Raw genomic sequence first — 26,274 nt, forward strand, 5'->3', positions numbered from 1 at the left:
TGGACTGTGGGAGGAAACCCACTCAGACACTGGGAGAACATGCAAACTCCATGCAAGGAGGACCCGGGAAGCAAACCTCAGATCTCCTTACTGCGAGGCTGCAGCGCTACCACTGCGTCACCCATTTGTTGCTTGTTTTTATTAGATTTATTTTTTGAAGCTTCTGTAAAATTTTTATTTCATCCGTGGGGACAGATAAAGTATAATCTATTTAATCTATCAATGGGTTTATCATTTATTAAATGCTAGCCAGTGAAAATATGCAGTTTTTCATAAAGAAGAAGAAAATGTAATGCAAAAGTAATGTACTATTTGTAATGCTTAACAATTTATATATATTTAGCATGTTTAGTTACTTTCTTTGTAAGCAATGAGTAAAGAAGCTAAGTTACTTTTAAAATTAACGTTCACCAACACTGTAGAACACAATGTCTTATACTATAAAAATCTTATCAAACATATATATGCAATCTAAAAGTATGTAACTGATCATCGATAAAATGTTCAGACAAAATAGGTAAAATAAGCTGTCTATCTATTTATGTATGTATGTATTTATTTATCAAATTAAACTGTATTAATTGAAAAGATTGATCCTTCAGTGAATTTATTTTCCAGGATTAATATAGTGCTGTAAATCTATGTCTCTATCTATTTACCTATCGTTATGATGGTGAAGAAAATTTAAAAAATATATGAATGTAAAAAAACAATTGCAAATGTGGAGTTCTATACAACTAAAAATGACGAGATCATTCCCCAACTCAAAATGGGCAATAAGAGTAAAACATGTCAAAATGATAATATCATTAAATATGAACATGATAAAACCATATTTCAAGCTGTGCCATGTACTCTGGAGTAGAGGAGCCTATTTTAAAATCACATTACCATATATGGCAGAACAAAATGGCCACTTCACTAGGCCTCATCCTTCAGAATTTTCCAGAAATAATCCATTATAGCTGCACATATTGCCTGCTGAGCTAACAATATTTATATATTCTTGATAAAAAAGACGTTTTGTATAGATCAAACGGTGTACATTATAATGTTAAAATATGGTTTTATTAAATGTTTTTTGGAATAAATGGGCCTTTTTTCTTTTTACGCCAAGCGCGTGCCCGCGTAGTTTGCGCGCCCGAAAACAGAGGAGTTGAGTGCTATTGACGTCACGGAAGTCTCTGCACGCGCGAGGCTTTCAAGCACGTGACTCGAAACATCCAATATGTGCAAGGCATATCGCAAGCGCGATGTCTCGGGATCGCGCACGTACGAATGGTTTATATAGCGGCGGCGCGGACGTGCGCGATCTCGAGGACTCTTTGTGTGGCGGCGTAGAGAAACGCGGAGAGAAACAGCCATGGCGGATGAAAAACCCAAGGTGAGTGTTTTTTTATTTTTATGTTTTTAAATCTTAATTTGGTGTGAATAGCATATTTATATTCGGCACTTAGTCTGAGTAGGAAAGATATGTAAAATTAGAAAATGTATTCGTTTCTGCGGACACTGATGTATGTTAACTCCTTTGGATACATCATCCCTACCGCAGTAAAGACGTGAACGGGCTTTAGGACCGGAAGGGGTTGCTGCCAAGTATAAGATAACTTATTAAATACACACTATTTGAGTTGACTTGTTCGCCATAAACTAGTATATTTGTTGTTTTGCTGTTGTTGGGATACATTTTCTGTCAGAGGTAGCAGGCCTGCATCTTCGCGTCTCTTGTTTCTTAGTGTAAGCATAAAGCGAAGAACAAACTGAAGTAAAACCATTAATAGTAGAAAATATTAATGGCTTTGCGACTCGGCATCTGTTCTGGTGACGCTCTCTTTGGCCAACCTTTCACTTGATAGTAGCAGCGGTTTTACGCGCCATCTCTGGAGGTGCAGGGGGTGGTGGAGGGGGGAGGGATGCCGGCATTTCTGCGGCACTTTTCCTTCAAACTGTCCGCCGCATGGAGCGCATCCTCTGTTTTCGGCAAGCACCCTGTTATCGTTGCGGTCAAGTGAGATGACACTCCGTTAATTGCGGCTTGTTTTGTGAGGTGGAAAGGTACATCCTACGGCGCCGTATCTTCCTCGAGCGAATTTCACATTGTTCTGTGTTTTTCGAGCCTGGTGCTGCTGCCTCTCGTGTATCAAAAACAAGGAACGTCAAGGGGAAATGAGCACCGTTCCACCTTTATCCAGTCATTTTATAAGTACAGTACGCTTCAGGGTTGCATCGGCATCTTTGGGTGCAAGTATGAAATGACTGTGTACAGGGAACCATACTCGGGCTATTGCATTGTACACTCGTCCACATACACTCTCATAAATCGGGACAGCTTATACAGTACGTAGCTACATTATACTTTTTGTGTGTGTGTGTGTATGTATATATATATATATATATATATATATATATATATAAATATAAACTGTAGAGACGTATGTTTTATATTATTGCAATAGTGTATCCTGCTTTTCCACCGTCCCACTTCCATTAATGTTTTAGCAGATGCTTTACAGATTGTCAACTCCATTCTTGTTGCAGATACCCCTTCTTTCACGATACGTTTTCAGAGTTTCGCTTTTAGCCCGCATTTAAGTGGTGCATCCCTACTACATTGTTACTGGTTTGTGTTATGGATAATTTTACATCTTGCCATCAATATCTCCAGCACTCATTAAGTTACTGCTTTAACATGCATTTTTTTTTTTGTTTAATTAACATTATAGGTAGTGTGAGAAGTGCCTCCACCTAATGACAACAATAGGGTTTCTTAATATCGTGTGTTACAAAGCACCAGATTTCAGTAGAAATTGGCACAAGGAAAATTACAAAATGGGCACTTAGAAGAGCCTGTCATGGCTTTCATAATGGTGAGGTCAATTATCTGCATTGAGTTGCCATTTTTATTTTCTTTGGAAATCTAAGAATTCAGAACAGCGAATCAGTAAAATTGAAGCAAAAGGATTGGATTACATACTGGAACTGAATTGGCTTAAGCTACGTCCACACTACTACACTTTTGCTTTAAAAAGCAGAGCTTAGTCTGCTTTCCTCTTTGTTCACATTACTATTTTGTTTTTAACCCCAGAAAGCTGAGCCTTATGAACACACAATCTAGAGCTGTATACTTATAAAAATGCAATGTTGACATGGGTGGAAACATGGACTATTTGTTAAAAAAAAAAAAAAAAATGCAAGCTCTTATTTTTGCTCTGATTCATACCTGCTTATTATATTGCCCTTCCCTGATTGGATCCGGCTTATTACACCAACCCATTCCCTGCCTGGTCACAAATTATGGAAGAAAAATCCTACATAGTGGACATTAAATAGTTGCTTTCAGTGGCATTGTTTTTGTATGCTTGTGTTATGGCTTACCTGAATGCATGCAAACTTGTGCAGAAGGCAGATTTGGCAGTTGCTACAGTTGTGTTGAATCCCCTGGGTGGTGATGTTACCACCCCTACAATGTTATGTGCATTTTCAGTTATTTTGGTGTGGACAGAGATCATTTTTTAAACAGTGCAAAGATGCTAATGTGGTGTGAGATCGTTTTCAATCTTTAAATGAAAACGGAGTGGAGTGGAGTAGCGTTGCAGCCCTGGGAGTTATAGTTTAGCATTAATCGCATTCACACTTTTAGTCCTATCCTGGAAGCCTGAACATAAATTTACTGTTTTGAAAAGCATTCACTGATGTGCAATTTCAGTTGCTGAAATGGGGTAAATAACCTGTGCTTTTGCTCCTCTTGCAAGTTTTGACCTTTTGTAAGCCTTTCTTAAAAATGAGGGGAAATTGTGTCACCTATAGGTTATCACACTTAACTCTTTAAGGGCTAATTTTTTTTTTGTTTCTTTTCTCCCAGGGCTGAATATTTTTCCAAAAACTAACTTTTTTTAAAAAAAGAGCACAAAGCAATTGAAATCAACAAAAAAGTTACTTTTGACAAATGTTACTGTCTTGCATGTAGTATGAGCCTGCATACTCAATGATTTTTACATACATATCACATACATTTTACACAGCAAAGTCCTGCAAAGTCTGATCTCGCTCAAAGCAACCGATTTCAGTCATTGCCACATTGCACTGCTTACAATATGTGTTGCTTTGGTGCCTACTTTTCAATTGTCTGTTGCTGCACTTTCTCACATATATTGTTAGTGTGTACTGTAGAGAGACAAGTCACCCGTTTGCCATCGTGCCATGCCACTGCCACCAAGTTTTCTGCCCACATGAAAACCGTATTGTCACTTCTTTTACTCTTCAGCCTGTCTGGCTTCAGCTGTGAAGCCATGTGTATCCTGTTCACCCTCACTTTGCCATAAGCTCCAATTCCTCTGCTCTGTAGCTCCATGAACAATTCTGGACATGTATAAAAATTGTCCAAATGTACATAACATGACCCAAATGTTCATAGCGCTGAAGCAGCTCCAGCACAACCTGACTTGTCAAGGGACAGTTCTCTCTTTGAAAGAAATACTTTCCTGTATATGTAATTACTTTCAGGCAGAAACCAGTGTTTGCTTCTGCCAGTACAAAATTCTTTATGCCATACTTTGTGGGCTTGTCTGGCATATATTTGCAGAAAAAAAGGTGTCCCTTTTATTTTATCATAGATTCATGCACAGACAAATCACAGCCAGGCTGATAAAATTTCTATGTTGGTTCCACAATGTCAAGCAGGGGCTGAACTTTATGCATGGTGTGTTAGCCTGGGTCACCCCATGGGATTTGCTTCTTTTTATTACAGAAGTGAATAAAACTTTGCAGCATCACGTACCTATCCTCACACTGCATAACCTGTCCAAAGCCACCAGGGGACAAAGCACGTTTGGACCAATGCACCCTGAAGTTATATCACCAGTTCTGTCCCATCTCTATTTGTAATGCCACAGCGTGCTTCATCTCGTCTTTTGTTGTGGGTTTCCACTTTGAAAAACGAGAATGCGATGCAATTGCAGCCCGCGATTCAAAAAAATTCTCTGCCTACCTGTTTGTCTCGTCTGATAGTAGCTGAAAAGCAGCATCAGGAGAGAGCAGCCTGAAGTAGTTCAGCAGCTGGTGATCTGTCATGTCCAACAGCAAGCCATGCCGTCTTATGAAGTCCGGTAGCCAGTTCAGTTCCCACGGATCAATGTCTGTGTATTCCTCCCACGCGAACCTTGCCATAGATGCATCGGCTGCGCGAATGCGCTCAGCTGGCAGCGGATCAGCTGGTGTCCGATCAGCTGATGCTGGCTTCTCGCTCTCTTGTTTGATCTCCTGATCACTGTCAATAAAATCCAATTCTGAAAAATCAGAGTCCGACTCCGCGATAATGCGCAAAACATTGTCTGCCGAGTGTTTTCTTTTCTGCTGTCGCTTCGCTCCCATGTGACATATCAATGCCATCTTACCATTGTTTACATTTCACAACTCGCGCACACGCAAGGATTAGTTGCCGAGTCAACGAGTCTAGCATTCCTCCAAGCACAGAGGGAATGCCTGCGACGTGACAGTGAGTTTTGTCGCCATTAACAGCTGATTGTCGCCCTCTATCCCTGGATGTCGACTTTTGTCGACATTCGCCCTCAACCCCTCCTGTCGACAAAAGTCGACATCCGCCCTAAAAGAGCTACAGATGAAAGAATAACACATTGATGACAATGTGAACTACTAGACGCTCTTGCACAACCTTTTTGCACAGTAGGTGTTTTTTTTTTTTTTTTGTTAAGCACTATAAAAACAGAAATCAGACCTTAATATTTGTACTTTTAAGTTACCCAACCATAATAGTGTCATTTACAGATTGTGTGGACTGATGTCTCACTTGTCATGACCATATTACTTGGGCAGTTGTTAGAGTCGGTGTATTTTTTTTCTGAATTTGATAGTCTAGACAGGTTTTTGACAGATGCATAAAAATATAAATGCAAGCTATACCATATTACAAATAGTAATGACTTGTATACCATACTAGCAAAATATCCACGCCTTGCAGCGGCGAAGTACTGCTTTAAAATTTTTAATAAGAAGAAAAGTAAACCTTTTTAAACTGAGGGAAAATATACCAATAATTATTTATTAAGGATCTTTGTATACCACGTTGTCAGTTCGGCCCCTGTGCGCTGAGCTTACTCTTGAGCATGCAAGGTATAGTTGGCCATGTAAAAAGCAATCTTGCCTCAAATCAATGCCAACCATTTCTAGGGTTTGTCCCTGAGACTTGTTAATTGTCATTGTGAAGCAGGGCCGTACTGGAAATTGGAGGCATTTGAATTGAAATGGGTTTTAGCGATAACTTTGCATCCAGCTTTTGAGAGTTTAAACATTCATAGACATCAAAGTGTCCACTACTCAAATCGTCACCTGTGAATCTAAGATGTTTAAGGGGCATTGGCGGTTGTCCAAAGGTGTAAAATATTTGACCGTTTTGGTGCAATTCAGCGGCAGCCATCAACTCACATGCAGAACCATACGCTTAAGCATTTCACTCCTGTGTAGTATATTTATCTCCTGTACCGTCATCAGTCCACACCTTGAACCTGTCCCAGTCATTCAATACATAAGACACAATGTTCTGGATATCAAGAGTGAGCCTGATATGGCCAAGCAATATGTAACACAGGGAATAGTAAAGGCAGGCGCCATCTCCGGGCATGGAAACCACTCGGTAAGTGACAGTTCTTTGATCGATGGTGATCACCTCGATAGACATGTTAATGGGGGTACGGTTGGAATTATAAAGGAGATGGGTACCTGAACAATGTAAACGAAGTCTAAGTACCTACACAATAACAATAGTCGTAATAAACGAACAATAAGACGGTGGAGAAGCCGTGGATTAAATAAAAAGGCTGCAGTTATCAGCAGGGAGACGTGAATACCGTGGCGAAGCAAGGAAGGGAATGAAGAGACCGGAGTGATGGACGGCCATATATAGGCAGGCAGCCAACTACGTGGGAGGCTTGGGGATGGGGGACCCAACGCCGCCTCATACGGCGACCGAGCTGCAGGCTATGGATGTATATATGTACGTAAGTAGGATTCAGTTAGCGTTGGGAACCCGCGTACCAAATTTCTTGAAGATGGGGCCCATAAGTAACAAAGACCGTTGGAAAGTTCAATATGGCGGCTGACAATGGCGTCATACCACCAAAATAAGTACGTACATCAGTTTCGGTTAGTGCAGGGAAGCCGCCTACCAAATTTCGTGAAGATTGGGCCATAAATAAGAAAGTTTAACATGGCGGACGTTGTCAACCGTTACGCGTAGAATTTCGAAATGAAACCTGCTTAACTTTTGTAAGTAAGCTGTAAGGAATGAGCCTGCCAAATTTCAGCCTTCTGCCTACACGGAAAGTTGGAGAATTAGTGATGAGTCAGTGAGTGAGGGCTTTTCCTTTTATTAGTATAGATACATGTGTGAAATGTCTTGCATAGAAATGTAGTATTTGTTCACTCCGGTGAATGATGTCCCTGATAAGTCAGTTTTGAACAGATGAAAAGAGAGCCTAAAACATTTTTCTTTTCATTTTGTCTGTTCTTACTGATTAAGCTCAGTAGGCATCAAAATTATTAAATAAAATGTTAGATGCATGGCTTATTAAAACAGGCAATTTTCTATGATGTAAATTTTGAATTTCCAAAGGATTTCAAGGTTTTTTTTTTTTTGTTTAATGCTTTTTATATTAAGTGAAATATGTAGTTTATTAAAGGTCAGTCTAGTTGCTAAAAAAAGACTGCGATTGTCCATGGGTGCTATTGGGCAGTTGATAGCTTTTGGCAGGTCCATCACCTTAAGTATGAGAGATTGTCAGAAAAGCTGTCAAAGTAATAATCAGTGGTGAGACTTGATAGATGCTGATAAGTTGTTTTCACTTGATATCATATTGGAACATTTCCATTTTTATATTGGTTATGGCTGTGTTCTTGTACTGTTCATGCATACTTTTTTTTTTTTAACTGACAAGGTACTTTGTTTTGTTTGGTCTGTTGTGGAATGAAGTGTGTAACATGGTTTTCTTGTATTTAACTTTGAATTATTGTCAGTAGGACAAATCATTTAACTCTTTCAAGGCAGATGTCAACTTTTGTCAAAAGGAAGAGTTGATGATGGTAAACAACTGTAAACTGTGACAAAGCCAACTGTTACATTTTAGTTGGACTCTCGTTGCTAGAAGGAAGGTTAGATTCATTGGTTTCACCGAGATTCCCTGCGCACTTCTGAGTAGCAAGGCGCACACAACGGCAAAAATGGCGGTGACATCTGGTAAGAGTTCAAAGCGAACGTATAAAGCAAAATACAGTACTCCGTGGATGACGTTTTGCCTATTATTTCCGAGCTGGACTATGACTTGTTGGACTCAGTTTTTGATACAAGTGATCGAAAACGAATGTGAGGTTCCAGCTTCAGCTAATTGGTCCCCAGCTAGTCGTGGTACTGACAATTTTCACCAGGGAGGACTGCCACTTAACAATAAGAGATAGAAACCAGATTGTAATGCACTGTGACCGTGACCGCTGCTGCTGTCCCAGCCATGCGAAGACAGCCGGGCAGCAAGCCTGCTGCACATTCTTTGCAAACTGGCAGCTACAGCATGCAGCAACAGACGTTTTATGTTGATTTCTGAGTGAAACCATTGCTTTTGGAAAAATATTCAGCCTTAAGAATTAAAATTCTGAAGAGGACACTAGGGCTTTGTTATTGGTGACACATCTACCTGGAAATTAGCTGAGTTATTGTTGTTATACTTTTTTTTTTTTTTTCTTTTGTAGGAAAGTGTCAAGACAGAAAACAACGATCACATAAACTTGAAAGTTGCTGGACAAGATGGGTCTGTGGTTCAATTCAAGATCAAAAGGCATACACCACTGAGTAAGCTTATGAAAGCTTATTGTGAGCGACAGGTATGGAAAGACAAGGCATTGTATAGTTCAAAAGAAAATGGCTTACTTTATCTGAAATTTATGGGTGGCGTAGTGGTTAAGACTTTGGCATCCCACTGCTGATAGTGTGTGATAATGAGCAAGTTATTTCACCTGCCTGTGCTCTAATTGAAAAAATAAAATTTGTAACAAGTTTTATAATTCAAATGCAAGTTGCTTTATATAAGTCATCCAAATAAGGAAATGTAACGCCTTTAATTCTACTGTTTACCTATTTTTTAATGATGTGAAACAGTGAACTATACAACTCTGCTACTAAAAGATTGTACTTTATAGTAGTTTGTTTTGTATGATAAACATAGTAAGTATTATGGCATGGTGCTGCAGAGGTACTGAGTAATAACCTATTGTGTCAGACAGTAGTTGGTGCCCCATATTGCTTCACACATGCTTTCCATTTGGGACATTGCTAGGGAAAGGATGAATGTTTAAATAGTTATAACCATATGTGGTTAGGTATTTGCAAATTGGCAATTGATACTAGAGTACTGTCACAAAAATATGGTTGAACATAAACATGACACCTGCTGTTTTGGTGCAGTGGATTTTAAATTGTCTAGAATGAAGAGCTTGCCAAATTATATTAGTGTAAAAATATGGTCATTAGCTTCCAAGACAGTGTTACCAGTGTGGGGAAGGATGCTCAAGCCCAATATCTGTGAAGGGGAGGGTAGTGATGATGAGTTTGTAGTTTATTCCACTGGCTGGCTCGTTTTGTCTTTGCCCCAGTAAAATATTCTGTAATGCTTGGTTTGGTTATAGTAACCTTCATTCTGCCTTGTGTACATATGCATAGTTTTGTATCTGGCTTCATGTAATAATAATAATAATAATTCATTACATTTATATAGCGCTTTTCTCAGTACTCAAAGCGCTATCCACACAAGGAAGCGAACCCACAATCTTCCACAGTCTCCTTACTGCAAAGCAGCAGCACTACCACTGCGCCACCTGTGAGGATGCAGTCTCTTTCTTGTATCTTTGTTAACTCATGTTTATGCATTAACTTGTAAAATTTATGTGGATAAGAGAACTTTTTTTAATGTTGGTGGTTTTCTTTTATTTTGTTTTTTTTATTTTCCAACTCAGTTTATAGTACGAATTATCTCTAGTATCTGTTGGTTCCATAAAGTGGCACATGATTTTGATTGCTAGTTATGTAAAGTAATGGATGCAGTGTTGGATAGTAAATTTAAGGGCACTCTACCATCTACTGATGTCTCATGGTGCAAATATATTTTTAACAGGGATTAAAGTTAATTATAAATAGCAGTTGTAAATTTTTCTAAAACACTTGTGTTCATGTTCTTTATGTTCACTTTGAGGCAATACTTCAGTCTTACAATGGATAAAACCTTCAAGGGTTGCATAATCATATGCAAAGAATCGGTTTGCCAATAGCTCACACCAGCCACTAGAGTTTACCATTTCTCATGCAGCATGTACACGGTTTCTTCAAAAACTTCCATCTGTAAAAGAGAAGTAAACAGATTAGAACATCACACAGGCACAAGCCTTCTGATTGATACACTATAATACATAGATACACTATTATACATAGCTTCAAAGAAGATGGTTAAACGAAACTTGGTCTCACTAAAGCAGACAGACGTCTGTGAGCCATCGATTTCACTTGCTAATGTGCAAAGAGCAGCACTTTATTAGTGGACTAATAAATTTATACAGTACTTGGGCTATCTTCCATAATACATAAATTCCCAATCTAATTGGGAAATTAATTAGACGTGTTGAAGACTGACTACAGCAACTGTTACAGGTATGAAATTTGTTTGTATAAATACCATAGGCATTGTGGTGTAGTGGATAAGGCAATTGGAGGCAAGGTTTCTCTCAGTCCACTTCAGTTCACTGCTGAGTTCCAGGAAAGTCCGTTATCTTTACTGTTCTCCAATTCCAAATAGATATATATTTAAATTGTTGTAATGAATACTGTCTTGTAAGTCACCTTAGATGCAGGTGTCAACAAGGTAAATAATAATACAGATCCAAGTTATTGTTACAATAAACTTAAGTGGGCACATTAACACCTTGAAATGCTTTGTCAAAAACATCCCTGAAGTCTGTGCCTATGACAAAGTGCATTGCACAAGTCTAGTTTGTACAAACAGCAAATGGTGTAAAATGTGACATCAATAATATTAATTGGGAGAAGAAAAGCCACTGCATAATTCTTAATGCTTTTTTTTCTCGTACTTGTAGAAATGGACTGGTGCACAATTTCCTGTCTGTTAATGATTGATGTCTACAATGCACATTTACTTTGGTATCTGGAGTGGTGAAAAACGTTGCTGTAATATAAAGCTACAGAATGGTTCGTAAAAATTGGATGAAAGTGGATTTAGTAGCATTTCATTACAGTTTCAGCAGGAGTCTGGTAAACACAAGTGAAGTTGCTTTTGATGTTATGAACAAAGCATGTCGTATGGTTTTTTTTTTTTTTTTTTTTGTAAATCTTTAAAACTAGCTGACGCCCCGCCATAGCATGCGGCGGTGTAAGAATAGGAATGGAAAACGGTGAGAAAGGAATTCAGAAATCAAGAAGAAATAAATACTTCTTGAAAGATGTAGTTGTGAATAGGTGTTTTGGTGGAGACGACAGATGAGTCGAAAGATCTAACCCTAGAAAAAGCCACGTACAACTGACCGTGGCTGAAGACTAGTTGTTGTAGATTTACGCAAATCTTTGTAAATGTTTGTCCTTGGGACTTGTTGATAGTCATGGAGAAGGCGAGTCTGAGTGGGAATTGTGTGCGTTTTAAATGTAACAGGGAGATTGGTGTCGGAAGGAAGGAGAGAGATTCTGGGAATGAAGATTGTTTCAGAATTTTGGATAACGACCAGTTTGCACTCAATAATATTTATGTATTCTGGTAACGATGAGTCCTGTTTCATTGCGAAGACCTTTTGATGGCATAATATTTCGGAGGAGCATAACTACAGCTCCCACCTTCAGATGAAGGATATGGGGAGGCATGCCAGTTGGTGTTAGGGTGTGTAAAAACTCCTGTGGGTACGTTAGTTGATCATTAGGATCGTCACTGTCTACTGTATCTACACTCTTGAAGGTCACTTTTTCACCCTGTATAAGATCAAGAAGTTTGTTGTTAATATGTGGAGAATCGTCGTTTTGTAACGCTCTGTATTGCTCTTACAGAAAGTTCTTGGAGTCACAGTTGAGAAATTAATATCACCGTAAAGTTAAGCAACTGTGTCTTTTTGTTGTGGTAAACATTGAGAAGGTAGTTCTGCCGTTAGTTTTGGTGCATGTATCTTGGACTTCATGGAAATGTGGATGGTAATATGATCATTTTGCCTACACGTACAGTATGTTATTTTCAGCGTTTGCTTGCAGTGCGTCTGATAGTCCTTTGTATTGTTCCACGTGCAGATCTTGTCGATCTAATCTGAGATAGTTGAGACGGGCGCCCTCTGTATTAACATACGCATCTACGACGTACTGTTGGAATAGTTTGTCGCTGGAGTGCAAAATACTAGATGTATTCCTCATTGCTAATCTGTATGTGTAAAATTGGCATTGAGTAAGCCTTATTCGCTTGGCGGTTCTTTTATCGGGAACATGTTGTAAATCTTTGTTCCAGCCAGTGTCTCCGTAAGGGAATAAAAGTGGGTAAACCATAACATGACGTTGTACAAAAACCTGTCAACAGAGAAGATACTGTCGTTCATTTTATAACAAAGGCTTAGGAAACATCCGTCGCAGTATAACGAAAATAGCAAGATGTATGGGAGGCCACAGGCAGCGTGGGGAAGGGTTTGGAAGAGGACGAATAGGAATCGAGAAATGCCGTGTCGGCTGCGTGTGGGCGGGACCAGTTTTGAAATGGACGCAGGACAAACCAGAAGAAAAAAATGAGGTTTTATTACCGCCACAGTAATAATCCGGATGAGCATATATAACTTAGTTTAAGAGAAGAAAACATCAGATGCAAATCTTTACCCTGGTTACACCATCCATTGCTTTAAATACAGGCACCAAAGAATACTTGAACAAAATGCTTGTGACTTTACTGGTCACCTTGCCAGCCTTTGAAGCCCAATTTTACATCTTGGATGCTCTGTGAGCATTTGAAAAATGAGTTTTACATCCAGTTACTCTTAAGTGAGGAGTGTAAAAACAATATGTAAGTAAATACAGTGCATCCGGAAAGTATTCACAGCTCATCAGTTTTTCCACATTTTGTTATGTTAGTCTTATTCCAAAATGGATTAAATTCATTTTTTTCTTCAGAATTCTACACACAACACCCCAAAATGACAACATGAAAAAAGTTTACTTGAGGTTTTTGCAAATTTATTAAAAATAAACTGAGAAATCCCATGTCCATAAGTATTCACAGCCTTTGCTCAATACTTTGTCGATGCACCTTTGGCAGCAATTCCAGCCTCAAGTCTTTTTGAATATGATGCCACAAGCTTGGCACACCTATCCTTGGTCAGTTTCGCCCATTCCTCTTTGCAGCACCTCTCAAGCTCCATCAGGTTGGATGGGAAGCGTTGGTGCACAGCCATTTTAAGGTCTCTCCAGAGATGCTCAATCGGATTCAAGTCTGGGCTCTGGCTGGGCCACTCAAGGACATTCACAGAGTTGTCCTGAAGCCACTCCTTTGATATCTTGGCTGTGTGCCTAGGGTCGTTGTCCTGCTGAAAGATGAACCGTCGCACCAGTCTGAGGTCAAGAGCGCTCTGGAGCAGGTTTTCATCCAGGATGTCTCTGTACATTGCTGCAGTCATCTTTCCCTTTATCCTGACTAGTCTCCCAGTCCCTGCCGCTGAAAATCATCCCCACAGAATGATGCTGCCACCACCATGCTTCACTGTAGGGATGGTATTGGCCTAGTGATGAGCGGTGCCTGGTCTCCTCCAAACGTGACGCCTGGCATTCACACCAAAGAGTTCAATCTTTGTCTCATCAGACCAGAGAATTTTCTTTCTCATGGTCTCGTAGTCCTTCAGGTGCCTTTTGGAAAACTCCAGGCGGGCTGCCATGTGCCTTTTACTAATGAGTGGCTTCCGCCTGGCCACTCTACCGTACAGGCCTGATTGGTGGATTGCTGCAGAGATGGTTGTCTTTCTGGAAGGTTCTCCTCTCTCCACATAGGACCTCTGGAGCTCTGACAGAGTGACCATCGGGTTCTTGGTCACCTCCCTGACTAAGGCCCTTCTCCCTCGATCGCTCAGTTTAGATGGCCGGCCAGCTCTAGGAAGAGCCCGGGTGGTTTCGAACTTCTTCCACTTACGGATGATGGAGGCCACTGTGGTCATTGGGACCTTCGAAGCAGCAGCAATTTTTCCGTAACCTTCCTCAGATTTGTGCCTCGAGACAATCCTGTCTCGGAGGTCTACAGACAATTCCTTTGACTTCATGCTTGGTTTGTGCTCTGACATGAACTGTCAACTGTGGGACCTTATATAGACAAGGTGTGTGCCTTTCCAAATCAGACCCAGTCAACTGAATTTACCACAGGTGGACTCCAATGAAGCTGCAGAAACATCTCAAGGATGATCAGGGGAAACAGGATGCACCTGAGCTCAATTTGGAGCTTCATGGCAAAGGCTGTGAATACTTATGTACATGTGCTTTCTCAATTTTTTTATTTTTAATAAATTTCCAAAAACATCAAGTAAACTTTTTTCACGTTGTTATTATGGGGTGTTGTGTGTAGAATTCTGAGGAAAAAAATGAATTTAATCCATTTTGGAATAAGGCTGTAACATAACAAAATGTGGAAAGAGTGATGTGCTGTGAATACTTCCCGGATGCACTGTAAGTAATTGGTAGGATTCATATGTTTAATACTCAAATATAGCTTCAGTATTTTATACAACCACCCAAACCAGTTTGACTGTGGCAAACGGTTTGCTTTACCATGTGGCACTGGAATGTTTCAGATGCATTTTATATTTACATATTTTAAACCTTGTATACTTCCTGATAAATATTGTTAAGTGTTTGAAAGGAAAAAGGAAGTCTATAATAGTCTTGACCTGCCTTTTATTTTATTTAGGTGAACTATGGTGGTGGAATTGAAAAATAAAATCCCAATGTTATGATGCCTAGATGTTGTAAGCCTCTAGCACATTTAAATACTTAATATTGGGGGGTTCAGTTCTGGGTGGCCACTGTAATTTTACCATTGCCTTTTACCTTTACTTTGTGCGGGTGGAGCTTCCATTCCCTACTCCTTGATTTTAAACCGGACTACTTTTCAAAATTATTTTAGTCATAGCAACTGCTATGTAGCGCTTTTGGCTCAAGAGTAAAGGGGTAATTCTCAAAAGGCTCTATCACACAGTTCTATAGATGTCTCATTAGAACATTATGATTCTATTTTCATTGCAGAAAAAGATTAGAAAAACATTGTTCTTTTGCTTCTGTTTGTCACTTCTTTGAAGATAAGTAAGATGAAGATCATTGGCATTGTGGGTCATTGATGCTATCTCAAGTGCACTCCAAGGACCTGATTTTAAGATAGTGGGAAATAATTATCAAAGTGGCATCAATGCTAAGTAGTGAAGCAAAAGACAGAATATGAAAAAACTTGGCAAAAGTTAATTGTCACAATCATTAAAGGAATTTTAGAAGCAGTAACAGTAATATGCAGTGTTAAATAGATTTTTGAGATCTGCGGCCTGAAGTAGTTTTGTTTATCCATGCAATATTAACAGGGCTTTTATCTTGTGATGATTCTGCATTTGAAGAATAGACAAATGTAAAATCCTTTAAGGAGAAAGACACCTCCATGTGCAGTGCAGTGCATTAAGGCAGGGTTCAGTCATTTGTGTTGTGTCCAAGATTTCCTGCATGAATTAATGTTAAGTGATTTTAATAAATCCTAAACATGCCAGCTCATTTGGAGATCTAGTATGTTCAGGTGTCGGGATTATTTTTTAGAATCTATCGGTACCTGGTTTGCCTTTTTAGAATTTGCTGTTGTTCAACTTTGTTTTAATAATAGTAGTTGGTCAGAACATGTTTACAGTTTGCTTATATTGTAGCTGCTTATTTCATAATTTATTCTTTGAGTTCTAGTGATAAATACTGTAAAGAAAAAATAACTGATTTTGTTACTGTAACCATTCTTGATTTCTCCACTTCCAGGGTTTGTCAATGAGACAGATACGATTTCGGTTCGATGGACAGCCAATTAATGAAACGGACACACCTGCACAGGTGAGATGTTTCAAATATTACTATAACATCCCTAAATCTAATGTCTCCTTAAACAGCATGGTCCTTAAAAGCGTTTGTTGAAAAATCTGTTTCAGAAACCCCTTCTGAACTACTTCTAGTGACTAGATTTACATTTCTTTTCAGAGTAATTAGCAGAAAAGTTTCTTTTCCATCCCAGATGTGTGTACTTTTTGTAAACCTTTATTCTTCTCATTAAGATTTTTTTCATTTAGTATATGGACAGACCTGGTACATATTGTAAATTTAGTGATAAGTTCAGTGTTTAAGGTATTTCTTCACAATAATGGTATAAACTTGTGTTCTGTAGTGAAACATTTTTTATATTTTTAAAGTACCTTATCTGTTCATACAGCTTAGAGTCAGGCTTAAGGGTACACAAGTCCATAAGTGAAGATAGTCTTAAAACTTGATGAACAAGTGAACTTTTCAAGCCAAAAATGTTAGAGTACTGATCTGAATCTTGAGATTACATACACAATGCAAAAGAGCATATCCATGTTTTAAGAAAGGAAAAAAACAAAACATTATGAAAAGGGATGTCATGATTACAGAACTTTTGTGTTCAATACCGGTGAAACTTTACAGTACTCCTATCTTTTGATTTCAAAAATAGAAATCCCATTCAGTGGCATTTTATTAAAAGTACCTTCATTGTTGGAGGGAATAATATTGTGCCTTTCTGTAATTCATTATCCAATATATAAATATTAACCATAACACCAACTTTAAGATACTGGTATATCCATCAAGTAGTTACGTAACTATCATTTGAGTAAACAGGTATTGGAATTCATAAATACCAAAATACAATGCTAGGCTTGAGTTTTAATGTATGTCAGAGATGGGGGTCCTCAGTATAACAACAAACAGGGGGTTGATAATCTTGGGAGGATTTCAGTGTATGGTTTACAAAGAATATCCTTGTGAACACTACATGATTTATTTGTGCAGTAAAAATTACTGCTTTAAATTCATACTAAATACAAGTGTATACCTTTATATGTACTGTTAAAATTGGCAATTCTAAGATATTTCCGAATATTTCTATTGAAGCAAAGTCGGTCAGTCTTCATCCAACCTGCTATATCCTAACACAGGGTCAGGGGGGGTCTGCTGGAGTCAATCCTGAAGCAAACTCTTAAGTGATTTTTGTAAGAGCAGGCTCTTAAAGTGAACCACTCTGTTAGATTTGTAACATTTTCTATAGTAAGATTTTAGTTGTGCATCATTGCCTGCTAAAAACATTACTAAAGAGTAATTGGCTTGCAAGGTTAAATTCATTAAAATTTCATATGACATTTATTTTGCTTTAATTTTCTACTTTTTTTTTTTTTTTTTTTTTTTTACATTGTCCTAATTTTAAAGCTTCCTGTGAAATTCTGTTTTGCATTAATCCTATATTTCAGAACTCCAGTAAAAGTCTTTGTTTTACAGTTTTTAAGGTTTCTTATGTGAGTGATCAGACTTTCTCTTATTCTGGCATACAAATCCAGAATTTGAACATCACTTGGGCTATCGTTACCTGTACTCAATAAATTTTATAACTGTAAGATGGCATTACATTCTTCAGTTTACTATTCAAATGTGTGTGCTTTCACTTGTCGGTTATACTAATGAATGTTAGTTTGCCTTAAAAAGTCAAACAAATGACACCAATTTAGCATCGTCAGATTGCTTATTTATCCTTGGAATATGATGTTTTGTTTACCCTGCCAAATGTGTTTCGACGATTACATGTCTCTGTTAAACAGTTCATGTCGTTTTAATTGGAAGAGGTGCCTTGTCCTTCGAAGTACTGAAGTACTATTTTATCTTTATATTAACAAATGTAGCAGCTCCTATTGCCGTTGTAGAAAAGCCAAATACCTATTTAGTTTGAGTGTTGCCTAGATGTTTATATGCTGCAACTGTTGTTGCCAGTCCTTTATGCTTAACTGTGAATGTGTGTGAGGTCTGAACTGTATGCTCCAGTTAGAAAATGAACAGATGTGCTCATTGCTGTCAGAGAATGAAAACAAGGCCTTTGCTCATACATAGACTGTGTAGGACATGCAGGCAATTATTCTCGTTATCTTTCCTTAAAAATGTGTGACAATACAAGTTGAAACTATCATACCTCATTTGATCAGTGTTTTATTTCCCTATAAAATCACACATTAACCCTTTCAGCCCTGGATTTTCTTTTTTTTATGGGAAAAATGTTATTTTGTGAGAGATTCTACCTTTGGGTTATTTTACAGAAGCTCAAAAATGAAAAAAAATGATCACTATTATACAATAGCTGCCAAATACTTGTTTCACTTCCGAGTTTTGCGGACTGTATATCAGTCTCTCAAGTCTGCACTAATAGTAGCATGCCCAGTTCGGATTCCACCTAGTAAACAAAGCATTCAGAACCAGTTGTAACTGCATGCGTGGTGACCTTGAACATGTCTGAACCTGCATGACAAGTAGCAACACTCTATGATGTTCACGTTGTGAGTCGCCATTTAGTTCGGTTGTTTTCTGTAATGTGCTGAAAAAATGCTAAGTTTAAAAGTTGAACAACGTGTCAGTTTGAAATTTTTAGTAAAATTGCACAAAACACCAACAATGTTTTCAAATGCTTACTACAGCTTATGGGAATGACTGCCTGTATCGTGCATGTGTGTTTGAGTGGCACAAAAGATTCAACGAGGGACGTGAGAATGTCAGGGGAAAAAAAGGCCGCAACTGTGGGAAATGGTTTCATTCTTCACCATTACGATGCGCCTGCTCACACAGCACTTTCTATAAAGCAGTTTTTGACCGACAAGCACATTACATACTCTTGAACATCCTCCATATTCGCCCAATTTAGCACCATGCGACTTTTATCTTTTTCCCAAAAGTTAAATCAGTGCTTAAAGGGACACATTTTGAGTCAGTTGGTTCTGTAAAGAAGAAAACGGTGGATGTGTTAAAAACAGCTGACAAATTGATTTGCTCCATGCCTTCGACCAGTGGAAAACAAGACTGCAGCAATGTATTGGTGCAAATGGGGAGTATATTGAAGGGGACAAGCATTAAATTTGTAATACATATAAATGTGAGTTATTTAATCAGTCTCGTTATCGAATAGACACCGTGTGTGTGTGTGTGTATGTGTGTATATATGTGTGTGTGTGTGTATAATATAAAAATATGCATACACATACTAGTAATAGGATGTCAGGGCCAAAAGGGTTAATCAATTTCTGAACTAATTCCATAAAGGCATAAAAATATAAATGCGAGTTTGTGTGTGTTTGTAGGTTTGTTTTTTTTTTTAATGTATCAAAAAAAAAAAAAGCTGGCATTTTATCCTTTCTAAAATATTGGTTCTTGTTGCATCCCTAGTTGAGATTGTGTCATTTTAAAAGGAGACTCTGTGCACTTCTTTGTCCTCCCACGCGGTGACCTTTCAGTCCAAGAGGAATGTTAACCTCCCAAAGTCATTGCCAAGTGTGGTTATTGACATTATTGAATATTGATGCCCAAACGAGAATTGCAGTCTCTGTTCTTTATACAACAATAACAAAGTCTCGTTACAATTGCTTATTTTTTCAATATACAGTTGCTTGCTTATTTCACAAATATATTCTGCCACTAGATTGGCAATCTATATGTTTGCTTCATGGAAAGATAATATGCAGTAGGCCCATAGCATGCAGTTAGAACCAAACGGACGTTCTAGGGAACGTGGAAACCAAATTTCTCGCTGTACTCTATTGTTGGCATCTTGGTCGTCCTTGGATCCGTTACAACTTTTACATTTGAGTTCCTCACACTTAGAGATCGGAGTGCTTTAGCTTTAGAATAAAGTATGTAAGAGTGGAATTGAGTGAGGGTATTGTGAGGTGTGAGTAAGCCCACTTCAAGCCCTGGTTGTATGCATCCATCCATCTTCTTAAACTGCTTTGCAAGGGCAGGATCAGAAAGCAGCTGCAAGCATCAAGCGCAAGAGAGGAGTGATCCCTGAACCGGTCATCCATTCATCCATCACAGGTGCTCACACAGGCTGCGGTCAATTTAGCAACTGCAATTTGTGTCATAACTTCAATCATGATTGCATGAACATGAAGTGTATTCTTACCTCAATTACAATGGGACCAAGAATCTGTGAAGAAACAATTACTGCTGCTTTCCTTTTTCTATCACAAGAATACCTTATTAACATAGAAGGCATGTTTTCTTAAATCCAAACCTTTGCTGGTTCAAAGTGTGGATGTATGTCTTTGGTAAGTTTTAAAGATTTTTTTTTTTTTTTTGGTATTGCCTTCAAACCCATTGTAAGCTGCAAGAACAAAGTATTCTTACAATGTATAAAAAATGCTTCATTCTCAACAATTTTATGAAGTAGATTTACAGTATACAATGATTGTGAGGAAATTTACTTGAAAAATACCAAATGTATCATTTAAGCAAGCACCAACAACTTATAAATTATATGTACAAGTACTGTAACACTGCGGCTAGCATTAGTATAATTTATGAGTTGGTTTGTTTTATTACATCAGTATAGCTCTTTTGACTTGTGAATCTCCGCACTTCAGTCTGCTCACTGAGGTTCAATTAAGCTGGTGTTTCTCAGTGGTGTTAGCTGTCTCTGGTACACGTGACTTAAGGTGGTACGGTTCTATTGCAGAGCTTGGTTCATGTTCACGTCTTGGTGATAATGTCTATTGATCTCAATTAGGCTGCTCAACAAAACTTCTGGTTCATTGCAGATTTTGCTTCCCCCAATTAAACTAGGCTAACATGGATATATTTGTCATTGCCAACATTTATAAAGGATTTTCTGTATTTGTGTATTGGTCATTATAGCTGATTCACATTTAAAAGGAGATTTGGCACAATTAGTAGTAAAATTATTAGTAACCACACAGTATTTGGAGGGATGCTGAACAAACTTGTACCCTGGTTAGTCTAAAAAAAAAAAAAAAATATTTTTTATTTTATTTTTTTTAAAATACTGCCGCCTTGAGTTAGACTGTTGTCTGTAGGACTGCAAGAACTGTTTTGCCAATTGATTATTAGCTATTTTGATGAATTGACGACGTGTGAAAGTGTTTTATTTAGAAGTGGAATTATTTCCTTTCAAAATGCTTTTGTTTAAAACAATAGTAATGCACTAGAATTACATTGCATGTTTTAGAAAATGTAATGTCTAGTTTATTACTTTGCAAAGGTCGAAGGCTTGACACCATTATCAAGTGTCGATAATCTTTGCCTAGAATTTGTTTAATTTTTATCCACTAGGTGGCAGCAAGTATTGTAAGATGAACCAGGTCTAATGCAGTTTACACTTCCTTTTTACTTGTAGCACAACATCATCCAGAAAGGATGTTTGTATATTTTTTGAATTGGACTCTCCACTGTTACATATTGTTGAGCTGCAGAAAAAAGTGTCATTGAGAGTGCTGTTGGGTTAGAAGCATTACTCTGATTCCAGTGGGTTTTATTTTCAGGTGCTCCCATACCAAGTGAGCTCTTTTTTTTTTTTTTTTTTTTAATATAAAGATCTTAAAGTTAGGCATTTTTAATACCAAATGTGTAGTTGAAACAGTTCTTTCATTGTCAACTCTATACCTCTCTGCCTTATTTCAAAATATGATTAACATTGGTTTTAGTGACTTGCGTAATACATAACTAGACAAGTAATTGATAACAATGAAATCATCTGATGCTGATTAGTTGTTGAAGCCCTAGTTGTCTGCTGTTGAGGTTAAAACAGAACTCTTGCTGTTTTATTTGCACTTGAAGAGATGGAAAATACTTGGTCAGAGCTGGCTTTTGTGTCTGGTACAGATCTCAACCTAGAACGTGTTTCTACTTTCACTCTTAAATGTTTGTGTTTGAGCATACAAAGATCTGTACCGGTGGCAGCTAGGATGTACATGCTTCACAGAAGGTCAGTGCAAGATCAGACGAGTTGTTCATTTTCACTGAATGTTATGTGCCAGTAAAGGAGCTGAACCTCATGTTTTTGTTTTATATAGTATTTGTTGGTTCATTTTTGGTTTGTATCCTTTATTGAAAAAGCTTTTAGTATTTCATAATGTTGCAATGACCAGAAAGATGCAGAAATGTAGTTGAACTGGACAATCTGTGTTTGGACATGAGTATTACAAGAGCTGTTTGCAATTGATCCATCTTCCTAAAATAGTTAAAATACCAACACCGTTTTGGATTTGTTTTAGAAGCTAGTTAAACTCCCCTGACTTCTGGATGTTATGCATGACTTAACTACACTTTCTAAACATAACTGTATGTTTTTATATATATATATATATATATAAACACACATACACAGTGGAACCTCGGTTTGCGAGTGTTTTGCAAGACGAGCAAAAATTAATAAATTTTGACTTGATAAACGAGCGAGGTCTTGCAGTACGAGTAGTATGTATACGCTTTGTCTGCTGAGCATCATGTGATCACAACTGAGCTGATGGTGGTTCTCTTGCTCTTGCTGCGGGATTGTGGGCAATCATCTCCTGTTCTCCATCTGAGTCGGCGTGCCTCACTCATATAGTCAACATCCATACAAGCGTATACCGTTTACTACAGCATTAGCATTGTGACTGTGAGTGTATGCTGTGACATGCAAGTCCCCATCTTGCACCCTAAAACACGAAGCCGAGTCTCAGCACTTTAGCAACACCAGCTTTATTCAGCTTGAAACATCAACAGCATGGTTATTTATACACAGACACAGCAGTCAAGCAGGGCCCTGCACATTTATAATGTTTCTTGTATCACCCATCGACGGCAGGCGCATATAGCATGTCCGCGATCTTTTCAGATTCGCTTTTACGGTGAACTGCTACAGCGCTAGGAGACTGCGATTGCTTCGGGACGCTCTTCCGCGTGTCGTCCTGTTGGGTGGAATCCCACAAGAGTTTAGAAACTCACTCACACCAGCCATGATTCTTTTCAAAGGTACAGTGCAGGTTAATTTGTTTTATGTATTTTTACTTTATATTTTGTATTAATCATTTTTATATGAATAGTTTTGGGTTGTGGAACAAATCATCTGAGTTTCCATTATTTCTTATGGGGAAATTCACTTTGATATACGAATGCTTTGGACTACAAGCACGTTTCCGGAACAAATTATGGCTGCAAACCGAGGTTCCACTGTATGTATGTATGTATGTATTATATATATATACATACATACAGTGGAACCTCGGTTTGCAGCCATAATTTGTGAGGATGTGAGGATTGATTTTAAAACACTTGTCATAGAAAAGTAAAATCTGCTTATTCCTAGAGAATCATTTTGTAAACCAGTTGATGGGATGCTATTACCAAGATATTGTGCAGTCCCACCGTGTACAAATTACTATAATAAATGGGCAGACCATAGGAGTTTAAAATGGAGTATCTGCTTAAAGTGAAGTCTCATACGCTGTGTGTATTAATCTGTCTTAGTTGAGATTTGTTTTTGTACAATCTAATTTTAAACTGAACACCTACCTTTGGTTAAGACTTGAAAAATGTTTAAAAGCGATCATTGGAATTGTTATTAAGAACACATTTTTTGAAAGTGGGTGTTTTTACCAAGTACAAAGAGTTGGGTTTTAATATTGTACACTTTTTTTTTTTTTTTTTTGGGTAACATCAGGTGCTTGGTTTTCATGGACTATTACGCAATTTAACCTAAGAAATTTTAAGATCAGGCTCTGGACATAAGTGGGTGGAGACATTCTGTGAATGCTTACATTAAATTACCAAAACCTCAGTGATGCTTATTGGAGCTAGTCTTCTCATGATAACTTTCCTCTCTTTTAACAGTTGGAAATGGAAGATGAAGACACAATTGACGTGTTTCAACAACAGACTGGAGGACTCTACTGAAAAACATCCAAATAAACATTACTGTTTGGGAACTCTTCCTGCAACATCACACAAAATTCGGTTCAGAGTTAGAGGTTTCATTTATACTTAACTACTGTTGTATAGTGTTTCCATTTTGTACATAGAGCCTCAGTGTTGACACACCAATCTAATTATTCAGAATGTTGCCCGCGTTATCTTGGACCAGACCTATAAAGGATGAGGTTAGGGGAGAAATGCTTTGGCTCCCCCATCTCTCTCTCCCCGCTTCACGGGCTATTAAGGTCGCTGGTGGCACCTTATTTGAATTGGCTGCTCAGTAAAATGTTTTTCTGTGGTGGTTGAGATTTACTGGTTGTCCAAATCGCTTTATCCATCAGAGCAAATTTTATATCTTTTTTATATATATTATATATATAGTAGTCATTTCATGTATACTTTGTCTTTAATAGTTTAAGGCTGTACAAACAAAAAAAAGCCTTCATGGGATTTTAGTCAAACATCTGTACTGTTTAATAAATCTCTTGTTTCAATAAAATTCCTATCTTTTTAAACTCTTAATTCTTAAAGGTAAGCACAAAACCCTAATTCCCCAAGAGTGGAAATGTGGTATTTTTTTTTTTTTTTTTTTACTAAATTTTGATTCCATGTTTGTATTCCATGATCTGAAATGGGCCACATGTGCAGTGTTAAGCCCTTTAATTTTTTAACTCTGGATAATTTTGACATGCACAACATTACTACACATACTGTACATTATGGAATTGGTAGTGTTGCTGTAAAAAGCAAGCACATGCCTAAAGCCCATGTAAAATGACATTTGTCTGTGCTGTGAGCCACACCGTTCATGTGTATAATGTATTTGACTTTATCCGGGTTCCATGCATTAAGACCAAAAGCAGCACTTTCAGTTTTTTAAGCTCTTAAAAGTAAACTTTGTAAAGATATTTATTAATGTCAGTTTTCAATTGGAGGGTGGGGTTTTTTTGGGGTGCAGTTGTTCCTGGAGTTTTATGAGCTAAATAACTTGGGCAAAAAATACTGTTTTCTTTATACGAAGAGAGATGGATACTCACTTGAAGATTTTATGCACTCTTTTACATTGAATTTATTAAAAGCAAGTAACATTCCATATAAAAGTCAAACTTAACAAAACCTAATTTCAATTCAACCCCTTAGGCACTTCTTTTGGCAGTTTGCATCTGTTGCTGAAACAGCATTATTAGATACATATGTATAATGCCAGTTTTACCAGCTTCTCCCAAAACCTTGAGGGTCCATGAAATGGCAAGAACAATATTTTAAAACCTTGCAAGGATTTCTTCACAGAATGTTTGACAGCTCTGATAATCAACTGTCCATTCAGTTTTAGTAGTTCATCTGTCAGTAAAATAAGACTAAAATTAATAATCAACAGGAAAAAGTAGCATGCATATGGTTAAAGTTAATGCTGAAAGTAAAATGTAGGTATATATAAATCAAGTTTTAAAAATAATATCAATGAGTATGATACATTCATGTTACATAGAAAATTGGGGTTATCTTTAAACAAGAGAAGAACAACATATTTGACTATAATAAGAGCGTGAAAATGGCGGTGTGGTTTATACACTCCAAAGCAGTCAGTGTTGTCAAAAAAACTTTATGCTATAAAGCAGTCAAGTTTACTTGCGTGATAGTGGATCTATGGAACAAAGACATTTTAGGAGGAAACATTTTGAATAAATTTAGCTGAGCTTTAAATTATACTGGAAGAAAGTAAAGGGGGGGAGCAGTTGGGTAAATTCAAAAATAGTCCTTGTCGAGCTGGATCATTTCATGCTAAATCTTCTATGTCTTCAGTGAATAGGTAAGATGAAGACAATAAGAAGGGACACAGGCAGCTTAGTAATGGCGATTTTGGCAAAATAATAGAATGTTGGAGCTCACCAGCTCCTCTGCCTTATACACCGTGTTGTAGTTACCTTATGGGAGTTACTTTTTACATTCCAGGGCTAGAAAACGTGGGGCTTAGAAGCTCAAACCTGTTGGGGTCGATGGCCACTGCTGGGGTGCACCTGGACAGCTCCGGAAACAAGGTCTGCAACACTTCCACCACACCCAGATGTGCTGCCGGAAGTTAATTGGGAAGCGCCTGGAGCACTTCTGGGTGCAGTATAAAGGAGGCCGCCTCACTCCAGTAGAGGAGCTTGCAACTGGAGCAGTGGAGGCGGTAGAAGGAAAGGAAAAGTAAAAAGGGACAGAGTATTGAGCTGATTTATGCATGGTGTTGT

General features: G+C 37.9%; 1 protein-coding gene across 2 annotated transcripts; it reads left to right on the forward strand.

Annotated features, from left to right (window-relative positions):
- The first annotated feature begins 1,264 nt into the window (after positions 1 to 1,264).
- sumo2b (small ubiquitin like modifier 2b) lies at positions 1,265 to 24,555 on the forward strand. Of its 2 annotated transcripts, none has more exons than XM_028818715.2 (4): positions 1,265 to 1,384; positions 8,755 to 8,886; positions 16,067 to 16,138; positions 23,960 to 24,555. In XM_028818715.2, exons 1-4 carry the CDS (start codon positions 1,364 to 1,366, stop codon positions 24,020 to 24,022), a joined length of 288 nt encoding a protein of 95 aa, XP_028674548.1. In that variant the 5' UTR covers positions 1,265 to 1,363; the 3' UTR covers positions 24,023 to 24,555. The 2 variants fall into 2 exon arrangements, with proteins under 2 accessions (XP_028674548.1, XP_051792270.1); XM_051936310.1 differs by lacking the exon at positions 1,265 to 1,384 and adding an exon at positions 2,838 to 2,867.
- Positions 24,556 to 26,274: the final 1,719 nt, after the last annotated feature.

Source organism: Erpetoichthys calabaricus, chromosome 14 (genome assembly GCF_900747795.2).
Source record: "Erpetoichthys calabaricus chromosome 14, fErpCal1.3, whole genome shotgun sequence".
NCBI lineage: Eukaryota > Metazoa > Chordata > Cladistia > Polypteriformes > Polypteridae > Erpetoichthys > Erpetoichthys calabaricus.

Coding starts and splice junctions, on each gene's coding strand:
- sumo2b (XM_028818715.2), top strand. CDS start 1,364: ATGGCGGATGAAAAACCCAAG. Junction 1,385..8,754: donor TGGCGGATGAAAAACCCAAG/GTGAGTGTTTTT, acceptor TTTCTTTTGTAG/GAAAGTGTCAAGACAGAAAA. Junction 16,139..23,959: donor AAACGGACACACCTGCACAG/GTGAGATGTTTC, acceptor CTCTTTTAACAG/TTGGAAATGGAAGATGAAGA.